Source organism: Trichosurus vulpecula, chromosome 2, assembly GCF_011100635.1.
Source record: "Trichosurus vulpecula isolate mTriVul1 chromosome 2, mTriVul1.pri, whole genome shotgun sequence".
Taxonomy (NCBI): domain Eukaryota; kingdom Metazoa; phylum Chordata; class Mammalia; order Diprotodontia; family Phalangeridae; genus Trichosurus; species Trichosurus vulpecula.
Genome location: NC_050574.1, coordinates 74,739,329 through 74,756,231, shown reverse-complemented (window position 1 = coordinate 74,756,231; position 16,903 = coordinate 74,739,329). Strand labels below are relative to the sequence as shown.

Sequence of the window (16,903 nt, the reverse complement as noted above, 5' to 3'; positions counted from 1 at the left end):
GGGTAAGAAAGAGTGAGTCATCGCAAATAAAGCCTAGATATCAAGCTCAGGTACTAGGAAGATAGTGGTACACTCAACAGTAATAGGGGAGTCAGGAAGAGGGGAGAAAAGAGAATGAGTTCAGTTCTGAACATGTTGAGTTTAAGACGTCTACAGGCATCCAATTTGGGATGTCCAGTGGACAAGTGTTGTTACAAATCTGGAGGTCAGGAGAGAGGTTAAGGCTAGATAAGTGGATCATCAGCACAGACAGAATCATTGAGGCCATGGAAGCTTATGAGATCTTGAAATAGTATAGGGGAGAAGAAAAGGGGACCCAGGACAAAGCCTAAGGGGGTACCCATGGCTATCAAGCATGACCAGGATGAAGATCCAGCAAAGTAGACTGAGAAGGAACAATTCAACAAGTCAGAGGAGAATCAAGAGAGAGAATAGAGTGTCAAACAGAAGAAGGTGATAGATAATGTCAAAGACTACAGAGAGGTCAAGAAGGCCCAGGATTAGGAAAAGGCCATTAGATCTGGAAATTAAGAGGCCACTGATAACTTTGGAGAGAGCAATTTCAGTGGAATGATAAAGTCAGAAGCCAGATTATAGAGAGTTAAGAAGGGAGCAAGAGGAAAGGAAGGTTCGTGGCAACCCTCAAGGCTCACCCAGGGCCTCTTTTTCTTCTTTCTCTATACTGTCACACTTGGTGATCTCATCAGTTTACATGGGTTCAAATATCATCTCTGTGCAGATGATTCCCAGATCTATAAATCCAGCCCTAGTATCTCTCCTGAGCTCCAGTCTAGTGTCACCAACTGACTTTTGGACATCTTGAATTGGCTATCTCATAGCCATCTAATACTCAATATGTCCAAATGAGGGCTCATTATCTTTTCCCCTAAGCGTCCTTCCTTAATATTCTATTACTGTTGAAAAGCATTGTAATCCTCCCAGTCACCCAGGTACACAAAGGTATCATGCTGGACTTCTCTCTTACACTCACTCCACATATCCAACAGGTTGGCAAAACTCATCATTTCTACACTCAGAGTTTGTCTTGTATATGAGCCTCCTCTTCATTCGAAAAGCCACCAACCTGGGGAAGGCTTTCATCACCTCATGCCTGGACTGTTGCAACAGCTTCCTAACTGGTCTTCCTACCTTGAGTTTCTGCCCGCCCCAATCCATCCTGCACTCAGTGCCAAAATGAATTTCCTAAAAATGCAGGTCTAACCATAACACCTCCCTCCTCAATAAATTCCAGTGGCTCCCTATTGTCTCCAGGATCAAATATAAATGCCTCTCTTTGGTTTTTAAAGCCCTTTTCAATCTGACCCTTTCAATCTTTCCAGTCTTTTTACACTTTACTTACCCTCCACATATTTAACAATCTAATATCTTCCTTCTTGACACTCCTTGTCTTGCCCCTGTGCCTTTTCAGTGGCTGACTCCCATGTCAGGAATGTTCTCCCTTCTTACCTCACTCCCTTAAGTTTCTCTGGCTGCCTTTAAGAATCAGCTCAAATCCTATCTCCTTCAAGAGGCCCTTTCTGGTCCCTTCTCCTCCCTCTCCCCTTCCACTGCTAGTTCTTTCCCTATGAGATTGTTGTTGTTGAGTCATTTCAGTCATGTCAGACTCTCCATGGCCCCTTTTGGGATTTTCTTGGCAAAGATACTGGAGAAGTTTGCCAGTCCCTTCTCCAGCTCATTTTATAGATGAGAAACTGAGTCAAACAGGGTTAAGTGATTTGCCCAGAGTCACACAGCTTGTAAGTATCTGAAGCCAGATTTGAACTCAGGTCCTCTTGACTTCAGGGTTGATGTTCAATCCATTGCACCACCTAGCTACCATACTATGAGATTTCCTTCCCTCTATTCTGTATCCATCTTGTCTGTCTGTAGTTGTTTGCATGCTCTCTCCACCATTAGGATGAGGTAAGGATCGTTTTTGCCTTTCTTTGTGCTTACACTGTGCCTCACACTTAGTAAATGCTAAGCAAATGCTTATAGCCTGAGTATGGAGGGTTTGCAATCTGAATTTGTGAAAGGAGCATGCAAACTTATGAAATAACCTGCACATTAGATAACAGCTAAGGGCAGGAGGGACTGACTTCCCCCATAGTAAAAGTATGTAGTCAGGGCTTGGTCCAAAATAATGTATCTCTTCTAGCTCTGGGAGAAAGAATCATTTCTAAACAATGGAGATGACAGTACATCACTTTCCTAAAAATGACAGGGGACAACCTCTTCCTTGACTTGCTAATATTTCCTCTTTCCTCCTATGTTATTGAGTATGCTATGATAACCAAAACAGCTCACGGTCCCTAGTGCTACTGGCCCACCTTGGAACCAGGACGCTAAATCTTTTCCTTTCAACAGTACTACACACCCCTTCTGTACTAGGAACAAAAAGGAATAGGACCATTGGTCACTCAGTCAAAGTTAAAGTTCATGTAAAATGTAGGAAAAATGACTTATCATTTTCTGGATGCCAACATAAAGCTTTAGGACCAAAACTCTCTGGCCCAGACCCCCATCTCACTTTTGCATATTTGGCATCTGGATGCAGACCCTCAGTTACAGCTTTAAACCACTCTTCCTCTTTTGGGGTATCATTGAAAAAAAAAGCTTCTTTACTCAGATCCAGTTCTTGGAACCTGTCAGAAATGAGATGAAATAAGTCAGCCTCAAGGAAAGGATAAAACACAAGGCATGTTCTAGAATTGTTCCAGATTTGTAAATTCCATCTCCCCACCCAGACTGGAAGCTTCAGAACACATCGCCTTCCCACAGCACCTAGACTGGTGCCTAATCAAAATCTGGTGGACTGCTGTAGCTTTCTTTAATTCTATCCTCTCCATGATAGAATTGGTCTGTGGCATGCAAAGTGTCTGACAACTAAAGAACAAAACTCTCCAAGAACAATGACTTTGACAATTGGTTACAGGAACTATGAAGTGTTAGCATTAAAATGACAAACATGGTTCGATCTTGATATCAGAAATGTGTTACATGACAGAGAACAGCAAATAGACAGAAAAGAAACCCTTAATGACCTAGTCACTTTAAAATTCCCTCAACTACTTGCAAAGTCTTAGCTCACGGACATACGCCACGAAATCCAAAGTAAAGATTCAGAGGAGCTTCTGCGATAAAAATACTTACCCTATGCAATATATATCTGGAGGCTGAACATCATGGCTTAGCCAAGGCCGGAGGCATTCTTTGGGGGACTGGCCATTCACATTGTATGTTCCCACAAAGAACCTACCACAAAAATGAATCAATTTGAAAAAAACTGAAATTTAAAAGAACTTATAGAGCTAACAAAGAAGATATCATTTTACTGCCCAGTCTATTTATCTCTACTCTCTTTGGGGAAAAAAAATCTTAAAAACGTAAGAAGTGTCATAGAGAGGGCAGAGTGTGGTCCACCATACGTAGTACTCTGTTCTTACTATGGCACCAAGCAAGGGTTCAAGGTTGATCACAGGAGTTAGCTCTCATTCTTTTTAACATCAAGAAATTAGATTCCTAACTAAACATTCCTGACTTTCTACTAATAATCCACTTTGGATCCATCATCCCTGATTTGATCCTTGACCCAACATGTTTTACAGCATTCTCAAAGGAAACTGGAAACCATGCCATACAAAGATCACTGAAGATAGTGGAGATGTTTAGCCTGAAGAAAAGAGCTCTCTCAGAGGAGACAGAACTGTCTTGAATGCCTAAAGTATGTCCATGTTGAAGACAGATTGGAGAGGAAAGGGATAGTCTGTAAAGGACTCTAAAAGACAAATGGAGGATTTCCTATTTGATCTTCAAAAACAATCATGATTTATATTTCCAGAACTGATAATATACTTGGGGCTCAAAATTTTTCAGTTGCTCCTTGTTATCTACACAATAACATCTAATAAGTCCCTTCGGCTGGAATGCAGAGTCTCCCCCACAACTCAGCCACCTTCCAGATTTTTTCACGTGGCCATCTCCTCACTAAAGCTATTCTCCATCCCTGGAGAATATCCATTCCACGCATATTCATTTCTGATCCTGGGATATTGCTGTTCTTTATACCAAGAGTACCTTCCTTCCCCCTCTCATTTCTACTTCTTAACTGAGCCTCCAGGACACCTTCAGTAATAATGGAACAAAAGAGAATTCAAAAATACAACCAAATGTCCATGAGGTTAACTTTGGCAGGCAAAGCCAAAATTATATAATATTGGGAAAGGGAAAAATCAAAAATCAATTCTAATAAACCCAAAGACTCCAACTACTGAAGGAAGGACTCACTATTTAACAAAAACTGGTGGGAAAACCAGATAGTGATCTAGGGAAAAAAAATAGGTTTAGATCAACACCTCATACCATATACCATGGCAAGCCCCAAATGGATACATGACCTAAATATAAAATGTCACATCATAAAACAAATCAGAGAAGCAAGGAAGAAATTACCTCTCACATCTATGGATAAAGGAAAAATTCATGACCAAACAAGGGAAAAAGATCACAGAAAACAAAATAAACAAACTTGATTATATGAATTTTAAAAGGTTTTACACAAACAAATCCAATTTGGTCAAGAATGGAAGAAAAATGCAGAAAGTTTCTCTGGTAAGGGTCTCATTTCTAAGATATATAAGGAACTGATTCAAATTTATAAGAATAAGAGCCACTCCCCAATTAATCAATGGTCGTAGCAAAAGAAATAGCAACAAGGGGGCACTCATGAATTGGGTAATGGCTAAACAAATACAATATGTGAATGGAATGGGATACTACTGTGCTTTAAGAAATGAAGAGAATGGTTTCAGAGAAACCTGGAAGACTTGTATAAACCAAACCAGAATGAAATTAGCAGAAGCAAGAGAACAAATTATACCATAACATCACTACTTTTAATAAATGAACAATCTTAAAGACTCAAGAACTCTGACCAACACAATGATCAACAATGATTCCAGACGACCGATGATGAAACATGCTTCCTACCTCATGACAGAGAGGTAATGGTCTAATACAAAACATGTTTTTGAATGTGAAAATTTGTTTCGCTTGACTTATGTGTTACAATAGTTTTATTTTATTTTGTAAATGTTTTCATTGGTGGGGAGGTAGGAAGGAGGAAATGATGCTTGATAATTGAAAAAAATTAAATGTAACTTTTTAAAAAGATATATAAAAATAAATGGATTTTATTACATAAAAATAATTTTGCATGCAAAAAACTCTTAACTAAAGAATGAAAAGGAAACATTGGGAAAATGTGTTTTTGCTGTGAATAATGCTATTTTAAGTCTGACATATGAAATACATAATAAAAAACTAATGAATAAGCAAGCTATCCAAGGATATGGACAACTTTCAAGAGGCAATAAAAATTATAATCACTTGAAAAACTGTTCAAACTTATAATCACAAAAATGTAAACTAAAACAACTTTGAGATAAACTTAAGACTCATCAAACTGGCAACAACAGTTAAACTCATTAAAATTCAGTGTTTATAGGGCTGTTAGGAAAAAAAAGAACTCTATCACATTGTTGGCCAGAATAAATAAATGATAACTTTTAAAGGTCTTTTTGGAAATATACAACCAACCATATACTCTGTTGTTTTTTTTAATTCAATTTTATTTTGAGTTCTGAATTATCTTCCTTTCTCTTTCCTTCCCCCACTTGCTGAGAAGGCTAGAAAACAAAACCCATTAAAATAGTCATACAAAATAAATACCCACATTAGTCAAGTCCAAAAAAAGAAAGAAAAAGAGAGGGAGAGAGAAAAGAAAATACAAGGCCATCCGCTCTATCTAGAAGTGGCTAGTACGTGTCTCATGAGTCCTTTGGAACTATAGTGTACACTATATACTATACATATATAGTTTATACTATATACTAAACAACAGTTTATACCAGTGATCCTTCTACTAAGGTTCTCTCCTAAGGATATTTCTAAGTGGAAAAGGGGATCTATCAGTACTCAAAAACATGCACAGCTCTTTAATTTGTAAGAAAAACTCAAAACAACACATCCAGTGATTAGATGAGACAGCATGGTGTAATGGGTAGCATGCTGGAGTTTGAGTCTGCAAGCTTGATTTCAAATCTTGCCTCAACCCCTTCCCAGTTTGGAAAACCAGCACTCAACTTATTCTCTGAATCTCATTTCATAAGTTTTTTTGGAGAATCTCAACTGAAATAATATATGTAAAGTACATGACAAACTCTATATAAATGTCTATTGTGATGGTCATGGTGAAGAATGGTTGAATTTATCAATAAAGAAGAATGTCACTGAGCCAATAAAATTAGGAATATAAAGAAATATAGAAAAATGTACCACATTATAAAAGCAAAGGAAGCAGAATTAGAGTAACACCATATACATGATGACTAAATAAAGGAACTGAATGGGGAATAACTAAATAAATTGTGGAACATGAACATAATGGAATATTACTGGGCTGTAAGAAACGTATATGGACAAGTAAGAGGAACTTCTGCAAAGTGATTAAGCAAAACCAGGAAGGCAATATTCACAAGAATTACAATGTAGACGATTCAATTGATAAACATTTATTAAGCACCTACTATGCGCTTAATGAGCAGCTAGGTGGAACAGTGGATAGGGTGCTCAATGTGGAGTCAGGAAGACTCTTCTTCCTGAGTTCAATTCTTACTTCAGATATTTACTAGCTGTGTGACCCTGAGCAAGTCACTTAACCCTATTTGCCTCAGTTTCCTCTTCTGCAAAATGAGATGGAGAAGGAAATGGCAAACCACTCCAGTACCTTGGCCAAGAAAATCCCAAATGAGGAGTTGGACATGACTGAACAGCAACAAGAACATGTGCCAGGCACTGTGCTAAGTACTAGGGATACCAATAAGAAGAAGAAGAATTAAACTGAATGCTTTGGATCCTTTGACAAGGATGGCTACCCGAATGGAAGGCACATGGCCCAGCTCCCACATACCTTCTCCAATAAAACTCTAAAGTTATCACCAGGCCAGCCAAATAATGACCAAAAAATACAGTGAGAAACTACAGTGACTTTTTCCATCTCATAATTGCATGAAAGTTCAACCAGAGGCCAAAGGGCAATAGGAAAGGGGGCTGCCAACCCAGCCAACATCAGTGGGACCAGGAACAGGTCAGAGACACTGTGGCCTACAAGGCTCTATGTCTAGGGGCAACAGGAATGAAGGACATCCCCTTCCCCAAGAAAGACCCAGTGTGGTCAGAGAGCCCCAGGATAGAGACTTCAGAATCTCCAGGGAACGAAGTAGCAGCACTTATACCTGGACACCCTACGCTCAGGGATTCTGAGGTCCCCAACATCCTGTCTGCAGACCACAGAGGGAGCCCTCAAGATCTTCTGCTCTGAATCTCAATCACTAGGGAGATGGGGGGTGGGGGTGGACTGGGAAAGCTAACTTCAGGATGTTGGAACCTAGGTGACCCAGACCAAGACCAAACAGGACCAATCCTTCCCCCGCAAAAACGGGCCTCACAACCATGTGCTGCCCTGACACAAAGTTCCAATTCAAAAACCAAAGTTGGAGAGATGGGTATATAAAAGAAAACATGAACCAATATAAAAAATTGTTGAAGATCTGGAGATACTTAAAGGAAAAGATGGATTTTCCACATGAACCATGTCAATATGGAGAAGAATCAAAGCAAGTAATAAAAGAAAAATAGCTAGTGCATATATAGTGAAGCAGTTAGGTGGTGCCATAGTGCAGAGTATTATTAATTATTATTATTATTCACAATAATTACAATGTAAGCCAATCAATCAATAAACATTTATTAAGCACCTTCTATGTGCTTAATGGGCAGCTAAGTGGTACAGTGGATAGAGTGTCCAGCCTGGAGTCTGGAAGACCTGAGTTCTTTCCAGGTTCAAATCCAACCTCAGACACTTAACTGGTTCTGTGACCCTGGGCAAGTCACGTCACCTGTCTGCCTCAGTTTCTTTATCTGTAAAACGGAGATAATAACAGCACCTACTTCACAGGGTTATTGGGAAGATCAAATGAGATGACTGTAAAGTGCTTAGCACAGTGCCTGGCACACAGTAGGCACTAAAGACACGCTCATTCCCTTTTCCTTCCCCCTCCCCACCTTTAAAGTTTGCAAAGAGTTTTATATATGTTATTCCATGTATTCCTCGCAACAACCCTGTTCTTGCCTAGCAGAGAGGTCCATATCCACAGGTGTGGTATATTGCACATATTTTCAGATCTTTTTGATGTACTCATTACTTTTACTGATCTTTTTCCTCTTTTTTTCCTTTCTTTTTTTTAAAAAATATTCCGTTATTTTAGGAAGGGGGAAGGGAGGGAGGGAGGGAGAAAAATTTGGAACTTTAAATCTTGTAAAAATGAATGCTAAAAGTTGTCTTGATATATAATTGGGGAAAAATAAGATGCTATTAATAATAAATATTTTGTTATACCAGATGGGTCTCTGAGAGGAGGGAGAATACTAAAGGAAAGAGGAAGAGAAATTTTGGTGATGTAAAAAAACAAAAGGCATCAATAAAGATTTATTAGGGAAAAAAAGTAGGTACCAAGAAGAGAATGTTTTTCAGGTGTTTTTCAGTTGCATCTGACTCTTCCTAAAATGCAGGTCTGACCATATCACCCCTCTACTCAGTAAGCCCTGGTGGCTCCCAATTACCTCCAGGATCAAATATAAATGCTCCTGTTTGGCTTCTAAAGCCCTGCACCATCTGGCCCCTTCCTAGCCTTCCAGTCTTCTTACACCTTCTGGCTGTTGCTTGAACATGACCCAACACTCCACCTCTTGACTCTGTGACTTTTCAATAGCTGTCCCTTCACACCTAGAATGTTCTGCTCCTTTACTCACACCTCATAGTTTCCCTGGCTTCCTTGAAGACTCACCTCCAATGCTACCTGCTGCAGGAGGCATTTTCCCAACACCCTCCCATGCTGCTGCCTTCCTCCCTCAGACTGCCAACCATCTACTCTCTCTAGACCTTCTATGTATCTAGTCCTTGACATGTTGTGTCCCCCATTAGAACAAAGACTTCTTAAAGGGGCCATTTTTGCCTTTCTTTGTATCCCCCAAGCTTACCACAAGACCCAACACAGAATACTCACTTAATACATACTTGCTGACTGACACGAGAAGGCGCCTCCTTCTTTTTCTTGCCAAGGTGGACCACTACAGGTATGGAATACTGCATATAACATTGCGTTTTTTTGATGTGTTGGTTAGTTTGGCTAAACTGCTTTTCTTTTTTTCTTTTCTATTTTTCTTTTTTGTTATAAGAGTTTGGGGAGAGATACATTGGAAAATGTAGGAGATATATCAAGAGACACAAATAACGTATATTTTAAAAACTGCACCTTTTCAAAATTGCATAAATATACAAATAAGCACTCAGAAAGAAGTAATAAACTAGCTATTATTTTGTTCAAATCTATTTTTAAAAAATATGTAAACAGTTCAGGTTACATGCTTTTATTACTTTTTGCTTACATCTCTTGAGATTTTAAGTTTAAAAGTTTTAAAAATATTTTTAAAAAATCAAATAATGACTCCTTTGTGAAAAACTTCTCTAAATTCCCTCAGCTAGAAAGTCTTATTCTTTTGTGTGGTCTCTTAGCACTCTGTACTCCACCTATATACTAGTCACTTTCCCATTTATTCCATATTTATTGAATCAGGTGTCTAATCACCTGAACTAGATTATAAACTCTGAGGGCAAGGGCCTGCATTTACTTATATTAGTTGGTAGGATACAATAGGCAATGGAGTTCAAGTTCAGAAAATGCTACTTATTATCTATATGACCTGGAATAAGTCACTCAGCTACTCTGGCCTTCATTTTCTTCATCGGTAAAATGAAGAGGTTGGATTAGAAGATATTTAGGGTCCCCTAAATTCATGATGGACAGCTAGGTGGAGCACTGGGCCTGAAGTCAGGAAGACCTCAGTTCAAATCTGACCTCAGACACTTACTAGTTGTGTGACCCTAGGCAAGTCATTTAACTCTGTTTGCCTCAGTTTCCTCACCTGTAAAATGAGCTGGAGAAGGAAATAGCAAACCACTCCAGTATCTTTGCCAAGAAAACCCCAAATGGGGTCACAAAGTGTCAGACACAACTGAAATGACTGAACAACAACAAAAATTTATGATTCCATGACATTTGGCACGGTGCACTGAGTACAAGTGACACTTAATAAAAAATCTGTTAAATGAATATAAATGCTCTATTCTATAATTATAATGCAAAATAATTAAAAATAGTAATCAATAAACATTTATCAACTATCTACTATGTGTCAGGCATTGGGCTAAACATTGGGGTTACAAAAAAAGACAAAAGACAGTCACTATCCTCAGGGAGCTCACAATCTAATGGGGGAGATAACATGCAAACAAATAGATACAAAACAAGCTATGTACAGGATAAATAGGGAATAATCAAAAGAGGAAGAGTTCTGAAATTAAGAGGGGTTGGGGAAAAATTCTGTACCTCTATCCCAGCTTGAGTTCATAGATGCATGGAAGTTTAAGCCGGAAGGGACCTAAGGACTCATTTTTGTCCAATACCCTCATTTTACAGATAAAGAAATTAAGGCCTGAATAAATTAGGTCCAAGATATCACACACTTCCATACTGCCTTCTATCTCCCGCTGACTCGATATATTATCTGCAGGCCATCTCCAATTGTCCTGATCTGGCCACTGGACCCAGATGGCTCTGGAGAAGAAAGTGAGGCTGGTGACCTCCCTCCCTTAAATCCAATTCACTTGCAAGTCATGGCATCACCTTTCTGAGGTCACGGTCCTCTTCGAGAATGAAGGACAAACAACAAAACAAACTTTCTAAAAAGACTTATCAAATCTCAAGTGTGGATTACTACAACTTTCATTTTGAATTCTTTTTTCAGGGCTCAAAGTGACTGAGATGGTTTGTTAAGTCAAAGGAGAGAAGAACTGAGAGAAGGAGATAAAAAGGAAAGGCTGGTAGTAGAAAGAATTGGTGTCAAGGAAAGAGATTCTGAAGCCTGACTGACACCTGGATCAGGGCACAAAGCGAAGGACTTAATTTCAGAGCTAAGTCAGTATTTTGCTTCTGAGCATGTTACCTGAAGTTCTGGATGTAAGTGTAAGCCTCTTCCTTCTGTACCAGCTGGGATTTCACAATTGTGTCTCGGAGTCCAAACTTCTGCATCGATAAGATATGAGCTTTGTCTGAAACAGTCATGGTGGAAGACCGTACCATGTCGCTGGTAATTTCAGACTTTGACTTATTCGGCCTGGAACAACAACAAGGCAGATATTTGCATTTTGAGTCCTGCCTCAGGGGAAATATATCAATATAAAGTCTATACTTGGAGATCAGAACCACGAGGATGAAAAGGAGAGACAGCTCTTCGCGGAGCAAAGCTGTCCTCTTTGCCATGGCAAGTAATTCTTCTTGTGGTCAGAAGGTGGCAGAGGGCAATCTTGTTTCTTACCACAAATGCCACAAAGTCACAGGAAGGAGCCTCCACCACAGAATGTTGTCCTATTTGACAGAGCAAACAAGAAAAGGGAAAATGTCTCCTTTTCCCAGGATGATAAGCTCTGGGCACCTCTCCAAATATCCGTCATTGACTCTCCAGGGCTGCAGGGGCCATGGCTACCATTACCCAGACTACGCTTTTCTCCTACTAGCTTAGAAAACACAAGAGTAATGTTGACTTTGAGAAGGAGAGAGGGAGGGAGAGAGGGAGGGAGGGAGGAGGGGAAGAGTTTGAGACTGAGGCCAGACTTTGGACACAGCACAGCTTCCTTGGGGTGTTTTAATGTACTTTATCGGTCTTGCTGAATTTCCTCCAGCTTATACTATACACTGAAGTTCCCCACTCTGAGACCAACAAAATTCAAGTGAAGAAGTCCTACCTGGCAGATGCAGCTTCAGGCTTCTCCAAAATCCAAGAGTTTGGCTCTCCCAGCACTCCTTTCCCATTTGGCTTCAGTTCTTCAGCATCTGGAACACGTAAATGGGCAAGGAGAGGAAGAAAGTATCAAGATGCAGAAATTTACCCATATGGAGATTGTTTGTTTTTGTTCAGACCTTTCTGATTCTTTGTGACCCCATTTGGAGTTTTCTTGGCAAAGGTACTGGAGTGGTTTGCCACTTCCTTCTCCAGCTCATTTTACAGATAGGGAAACTGAGGCAAACAGGGTTAAGTGATTTGCCCAGGGTCACATTGTCTGAGATCAGATTTGAACTCTGGAAGAGGAGTCTTCTGCACTCCATGCACTATGGCGCCACCTAGCTGCCCTATCGTATAGAAATCACCGATTAACTACAATTATCTACTTACCATATAGATCCCTGGTTCTCAAATTATAATGTTATACACATTGAACCAAAAATGCATAGAAGGATTTGGTTACTATATGGGTGATGTTCACAGCCTATAGAAGAAGCTTAGTTCAGCTCAACAAATACGAATAAAGCCTGTGATGTACCAAAGCACGATGCTAGACATTTAAGAAGATATAAACACGTAAGTCCTAGCCTTGTTCTCAAGAAGTTTATTGGGGGGAGGGGAGAGAGCAGGGAAAGGGAAAAAGAGGAAGCTGCAGAAAACAGCATGCAAATTATAAAGCAAAAATAGATAAGAATGGTTGTGGTTTTTTTAAATACTATAAAGATTCAGAAGAGATCAAGAGCTGTTCACGTATTGTCTCCCCTATTAGACAGAGAACTCCTTGAGGGCAGGGACTTTCTTTTGCCTCTTTTTGAATCTCCAGTGCTTAGCACTGTGCCTGGCACATAGTATGTGCTTAACAAATGCTTATTGATTGAGTCAGGGGGAAATATCATAGAAAAGATGATATTAGAGATGGACCATGAAAGATGAATAAGATTCTGCTAAGTCTGAGTTATTGTGAGGAGGTAAAGGAAACAGTGTGGGCAGGATGAGAGCAAAAGGGAAGGAAGCATTTAAACAATTCTGTTCCCAGCTGCTAGGCAAAAGACATGGATTCTAATTCTGCCTCTAGCATTTACTGTTTGACATTGGACTGAGGCAGCAACTTCCCTGGGACTAATTTTCCCATCTGTAAAATGGAGACAATATCCACCCCAATGAATTGACGGGGTTGCTAATAGGGTCAAATGAAACAGCTTATGTTTGGGAAACTATAAAATGTCATGCAAATATGAGAGACTGTTATCTTCTCACCCTCAAGGAAAGCCTAGGGCCCCAGATCCTGCCTTCTCTTCTCAAGGAAAATCTCTGAATATTAGATTCAGAAGAGGGACCTGGGCATTTTCTTCCTTCCTTCTCTCTCCTACCCAAATCTCAAAATTCTGAATTTAACACCAAATAAAATGAGCATTTCTATATACAGTGTGGAGCAGAAGGAGAGGGCTGTTCTTTATAAGTATAGTACATAATAAACTCTACATGTCATTTTCAAAACTGTCCTATTTGTCTGTGTCCACCTTTACCCTCTCACTTCCCCCCAGTAGAAAAAACAAAACAAAAACCTCATAACAAACATGCATAGTCAAGCAAAATAAAGCCTCACTTTGGTCATGTCTTGAACACCATTTTCTGATCCAACATCCTCATTTTACAAAGGTCAGAGAAATGAAACTGAAATAAGCTGTCAAAAGGCACACCCACCCTTGTTGATTCCTTTTGCTCTACCAAAAAGATCTAAACACCTATTAGTCTAAGAATTCCCAATTAGCTACCTTGCACAAGGAAATATTAGGGGAAAGTTTACACTACATGATTAAGATGAGAAGAAATTTTTTTTTCTATGAATAGCATCCTTGCTGCTAGAAAGGTTAATACCTTGTCAATAGAAAACATAAAGAGGTTGCACACTCTCTTTGTTCTGTTTCTCAAATTACAGTAGTATCACTGGAGGAATGAAACAGTACAGAAAAATTCTGATCTGAAGAGAATGACTAAAAATACATTTTCAGCCATGTTTGCCCCATAAAATTCCTTCATCCAAAACAGATAATTAAATTCCAATGAAAATGTCTTATGTGACCTATGAATCAACAACAAACCTTGCTATAGTCTTAGAGGGCAGGAAAAAGGCAGCAAAGTGAAACATGGCAATGGGCATTTGCAAAATTCTTCCTGCCTGATCCTCTTCCTCTACCTTCAAATGGAATTTTGTCCCCCCAAACTCACTGACGTCCTTGGATCACAGAATGTTTATCTTGGAGTTGTCTTTTAGGACCAAACAAGAGATAGAGAATATTATGAAATACAAAATGGATAATTTTGATTACATTAAACTAAAAAGGTTTTGCACAAACAAAGCCAATGCAACCAAGATTAAAAGGGAAGTAGAAAACTGGGAAACTATTTTTACAAGCAGGGTCTCTGATAAAGGCCTCACTTCTAAAATATATAGAGAACTGAGTCAAATTTATAAGAATACAAGTCATTCCTCAATTGATAAATGGTCAAAGGATATGAACAGGCAGTTTTCAGATGAAGAAATTAAAGCTATCTATAGTCATATGAAAAATGCTCTAAATCACTACTGATTAGAGAAATGCAAATCAAAACAACTCTGAGATACCATATCACACCTGTCAGATTGGCTAACCTGACAAAACAGGAAAATGATAAATGTTGGAGAAGATCTGGGAAAATTGGAACACCAATGCATTGTTGGCAGAGTTGTGAACTGCTCCAACTGAATGGTGAGCAATTTGGAACTATGTCCAAAGGGCTATAAAACTCTGCATACCCTTTGACACAGCAATACTGCTTCTAGGTCTGTATCCCAAAGAGATTATAAAAATGGGAAAAGGACTCACATGTATAAAAATATTTATAGCAGCTATTTTTGTGGTGGCAAAGAACTGGAAATTGAGGGGATGCCTATCAATTGGGGAATGGCTGAACAAGTTGTGGTACATGGAATGCTATTGTTCCATAAGAAATGATTAGCAGGAGGATTTCAGAAAAACCTGGACTTACATGAACTCATGCTAAGTGAAGTGAGCAGAACCAGGAGAACATTGTACACAGTTACAGCCACATTGTGCGATGACTAACTTTTATAAACTTGGCTCTTCTCAGCAAAGCAAGGATCTAAGGCAATTCTAAAAGGCTCATGATGGAAAATGCTGTCCAAATCCAGAGAAAGAACTATGGAGTCTGAATGTGCATCAAAGCATATTATTTGCTTTCTTTTTTGTTTGTTTTCTTCTTTCTCATGGTTTCTCCCGTTGATTCTAATTCTTCTATACAACATGACTGATGTGAAAATATGTTTAATATGAATGTATATATAGAGCCTACATCAGATTGCATGTTGTCTTGGGGCAGGGGGAGGGACAGAGAAAATTTAGAACTCAAAATCTTACGGAAGTGAATGTTGAAAACTAAAAAGAAATAAATAAGTAAAAAAAGAAGCTATCTTTCAGGTCTCATTTACTAAAAAGCTGTTATTTATTTACTAAGTCTCAAAAGGGAGAAATGATTTACTCACTATCAAAGGTAACATGGTAGAGTAGAAGGATTGATGGACTTGGAATTCTAGAAACTGGGTCTGCCCCAATGACCCTTTATGTGTCCTGAAGCAAGTCATTTAACCTCTCTGTGTCTCAATTTCCTCAGCTGTAAAAGGACATTGGACTAGGGGATTTCTAAGGTCCTTTCAGCTCTAAATCTATGACTCTATCATCCTAAGGTAACACAGGAAGTCAGTAGAATACTGGGGACAAACCAGAAGTCTTCTAAATAACTTCCAGGTCATATTCTTAGGGCATAAGTTTGACCACACATTTTAACAATCTGGCTAGCAGCTTCTGTGGGGGTATAAGATTCATCCACAGCCAGCACCCAGAAAGCTGCCAACAGCGCAGGTTCTTTTGATCTGCTTAATTAAGGAAAGCAAGGTGAAGGGGTTGACAAGCTTACTTTTAATTCAGCATACCAATATCATTCAGTTAGTTCAGGTGAAAAAGCCAGCACCCTGAACTTCAAATCAAAATGCAAACAAATTACAAACATCAACAGACTTTGTCTGATTAAATCCCAACACATAGTTACCAGAGTTCAACAAAGTCTCAACATCCGGGTTTACAAGCTGGAGGGCTCCTTAGCAACAGCTGCCCAGAATCTCCTCATCAACACCATCTCCAGAGCCCTGCACAAATGGCTCTGTCCTCCCTTCTTATAGGGCTTCAGACATCAAACATCATCTGAATCACCAGAGCTCAGGCTCTGGTGATTGGTTCTTGAGTTGGCCCCTCCCCTTAGGACCCTGGGACGTTCACATCCACATGGATTACTAAGACCTAATGGGGTTTGGGCCCGGGGCTTAGCACCTAGTAAAGCTCACTGAGATAAATTGAGTCACTCAAAGAAAACAAAGGCCATTCTGGTTAGACCACATTACTCCCCTACTCAGTAAACTCCGACAGCTCCAAAATACCCCTACTATCACATGCCAACTTCTCTGTTTGGCATTCAGGGCCTTTACAACCTGGCTCTACTCTCTACCTTTCCTGGCTTATCATACACTATCCCCTCCCTTAACACACTCAATATTCCAGCTAAACTGACCTTCGTGTTGTTCATCACACTTGAAATTTAGTCACCAGTCCTTATCCCTTTGCACAGATCACACCCCCACCCCCACCCCAACCTCTTAGAATCCCTAGCTGCCTTCAAAGTTCAACTCAAATGCCACCTCTGACATGAAGCCTCATCAGATCTCCCAACTGCTAGTGCCTCCCCCACCAAAATTACCTTTTATGAAACATATATATATGTATATTTTGTTGTTGTTTAGTCATTTCAATTATGTCTGACTCTTTGTGACCCCATTTGGGGTTTTTTGTTTGTTCTTTTTTTTTTAAGCAAAGATATTGGAGTTATTTGC

General features: G+C 39.4%; 1 protein-coding gene across 4 annotated transcripts in view; it reads right to left on the bottom strand.

Annotated features, from left to right (window-relative positions):
- INPP5B (inositol polyphosphate-5-phosphatase B) overlaps positions 1 to 16,903 on the bottom strand; it is a 79,269-nt gene that overhangs the window by 27,180 nt on the left and 35,186 nt on the right. For all 4 annotated transcript variants that reach the window (XM_036745524.1, XM_036745526.1, XM_036745525.1 and 1 more), the window contains 4 exons: positions 11,924 to 12,011; positions 11,125 to 11,295; positions 3,154 to 3,255; positions 2,531 to 2,645 (listed from right to left, as the gene is read on the bottom strand). In XM_036745524.1, the coding sequence (XP_036601419.1) occupies positions 2,531 to 2,645; positions 3,154 to 3,255; positions 11,125 to 11,295; positions 11,924 to 12,011 (476 nt within the window). The remainder of the gene's footprint in view (positions 1 to 2,530; positions 2,646 to 3,153; positions 3,256 to 11,124; positions 11,296 to 11,923; positions 12,012 to 16,903) is intronic.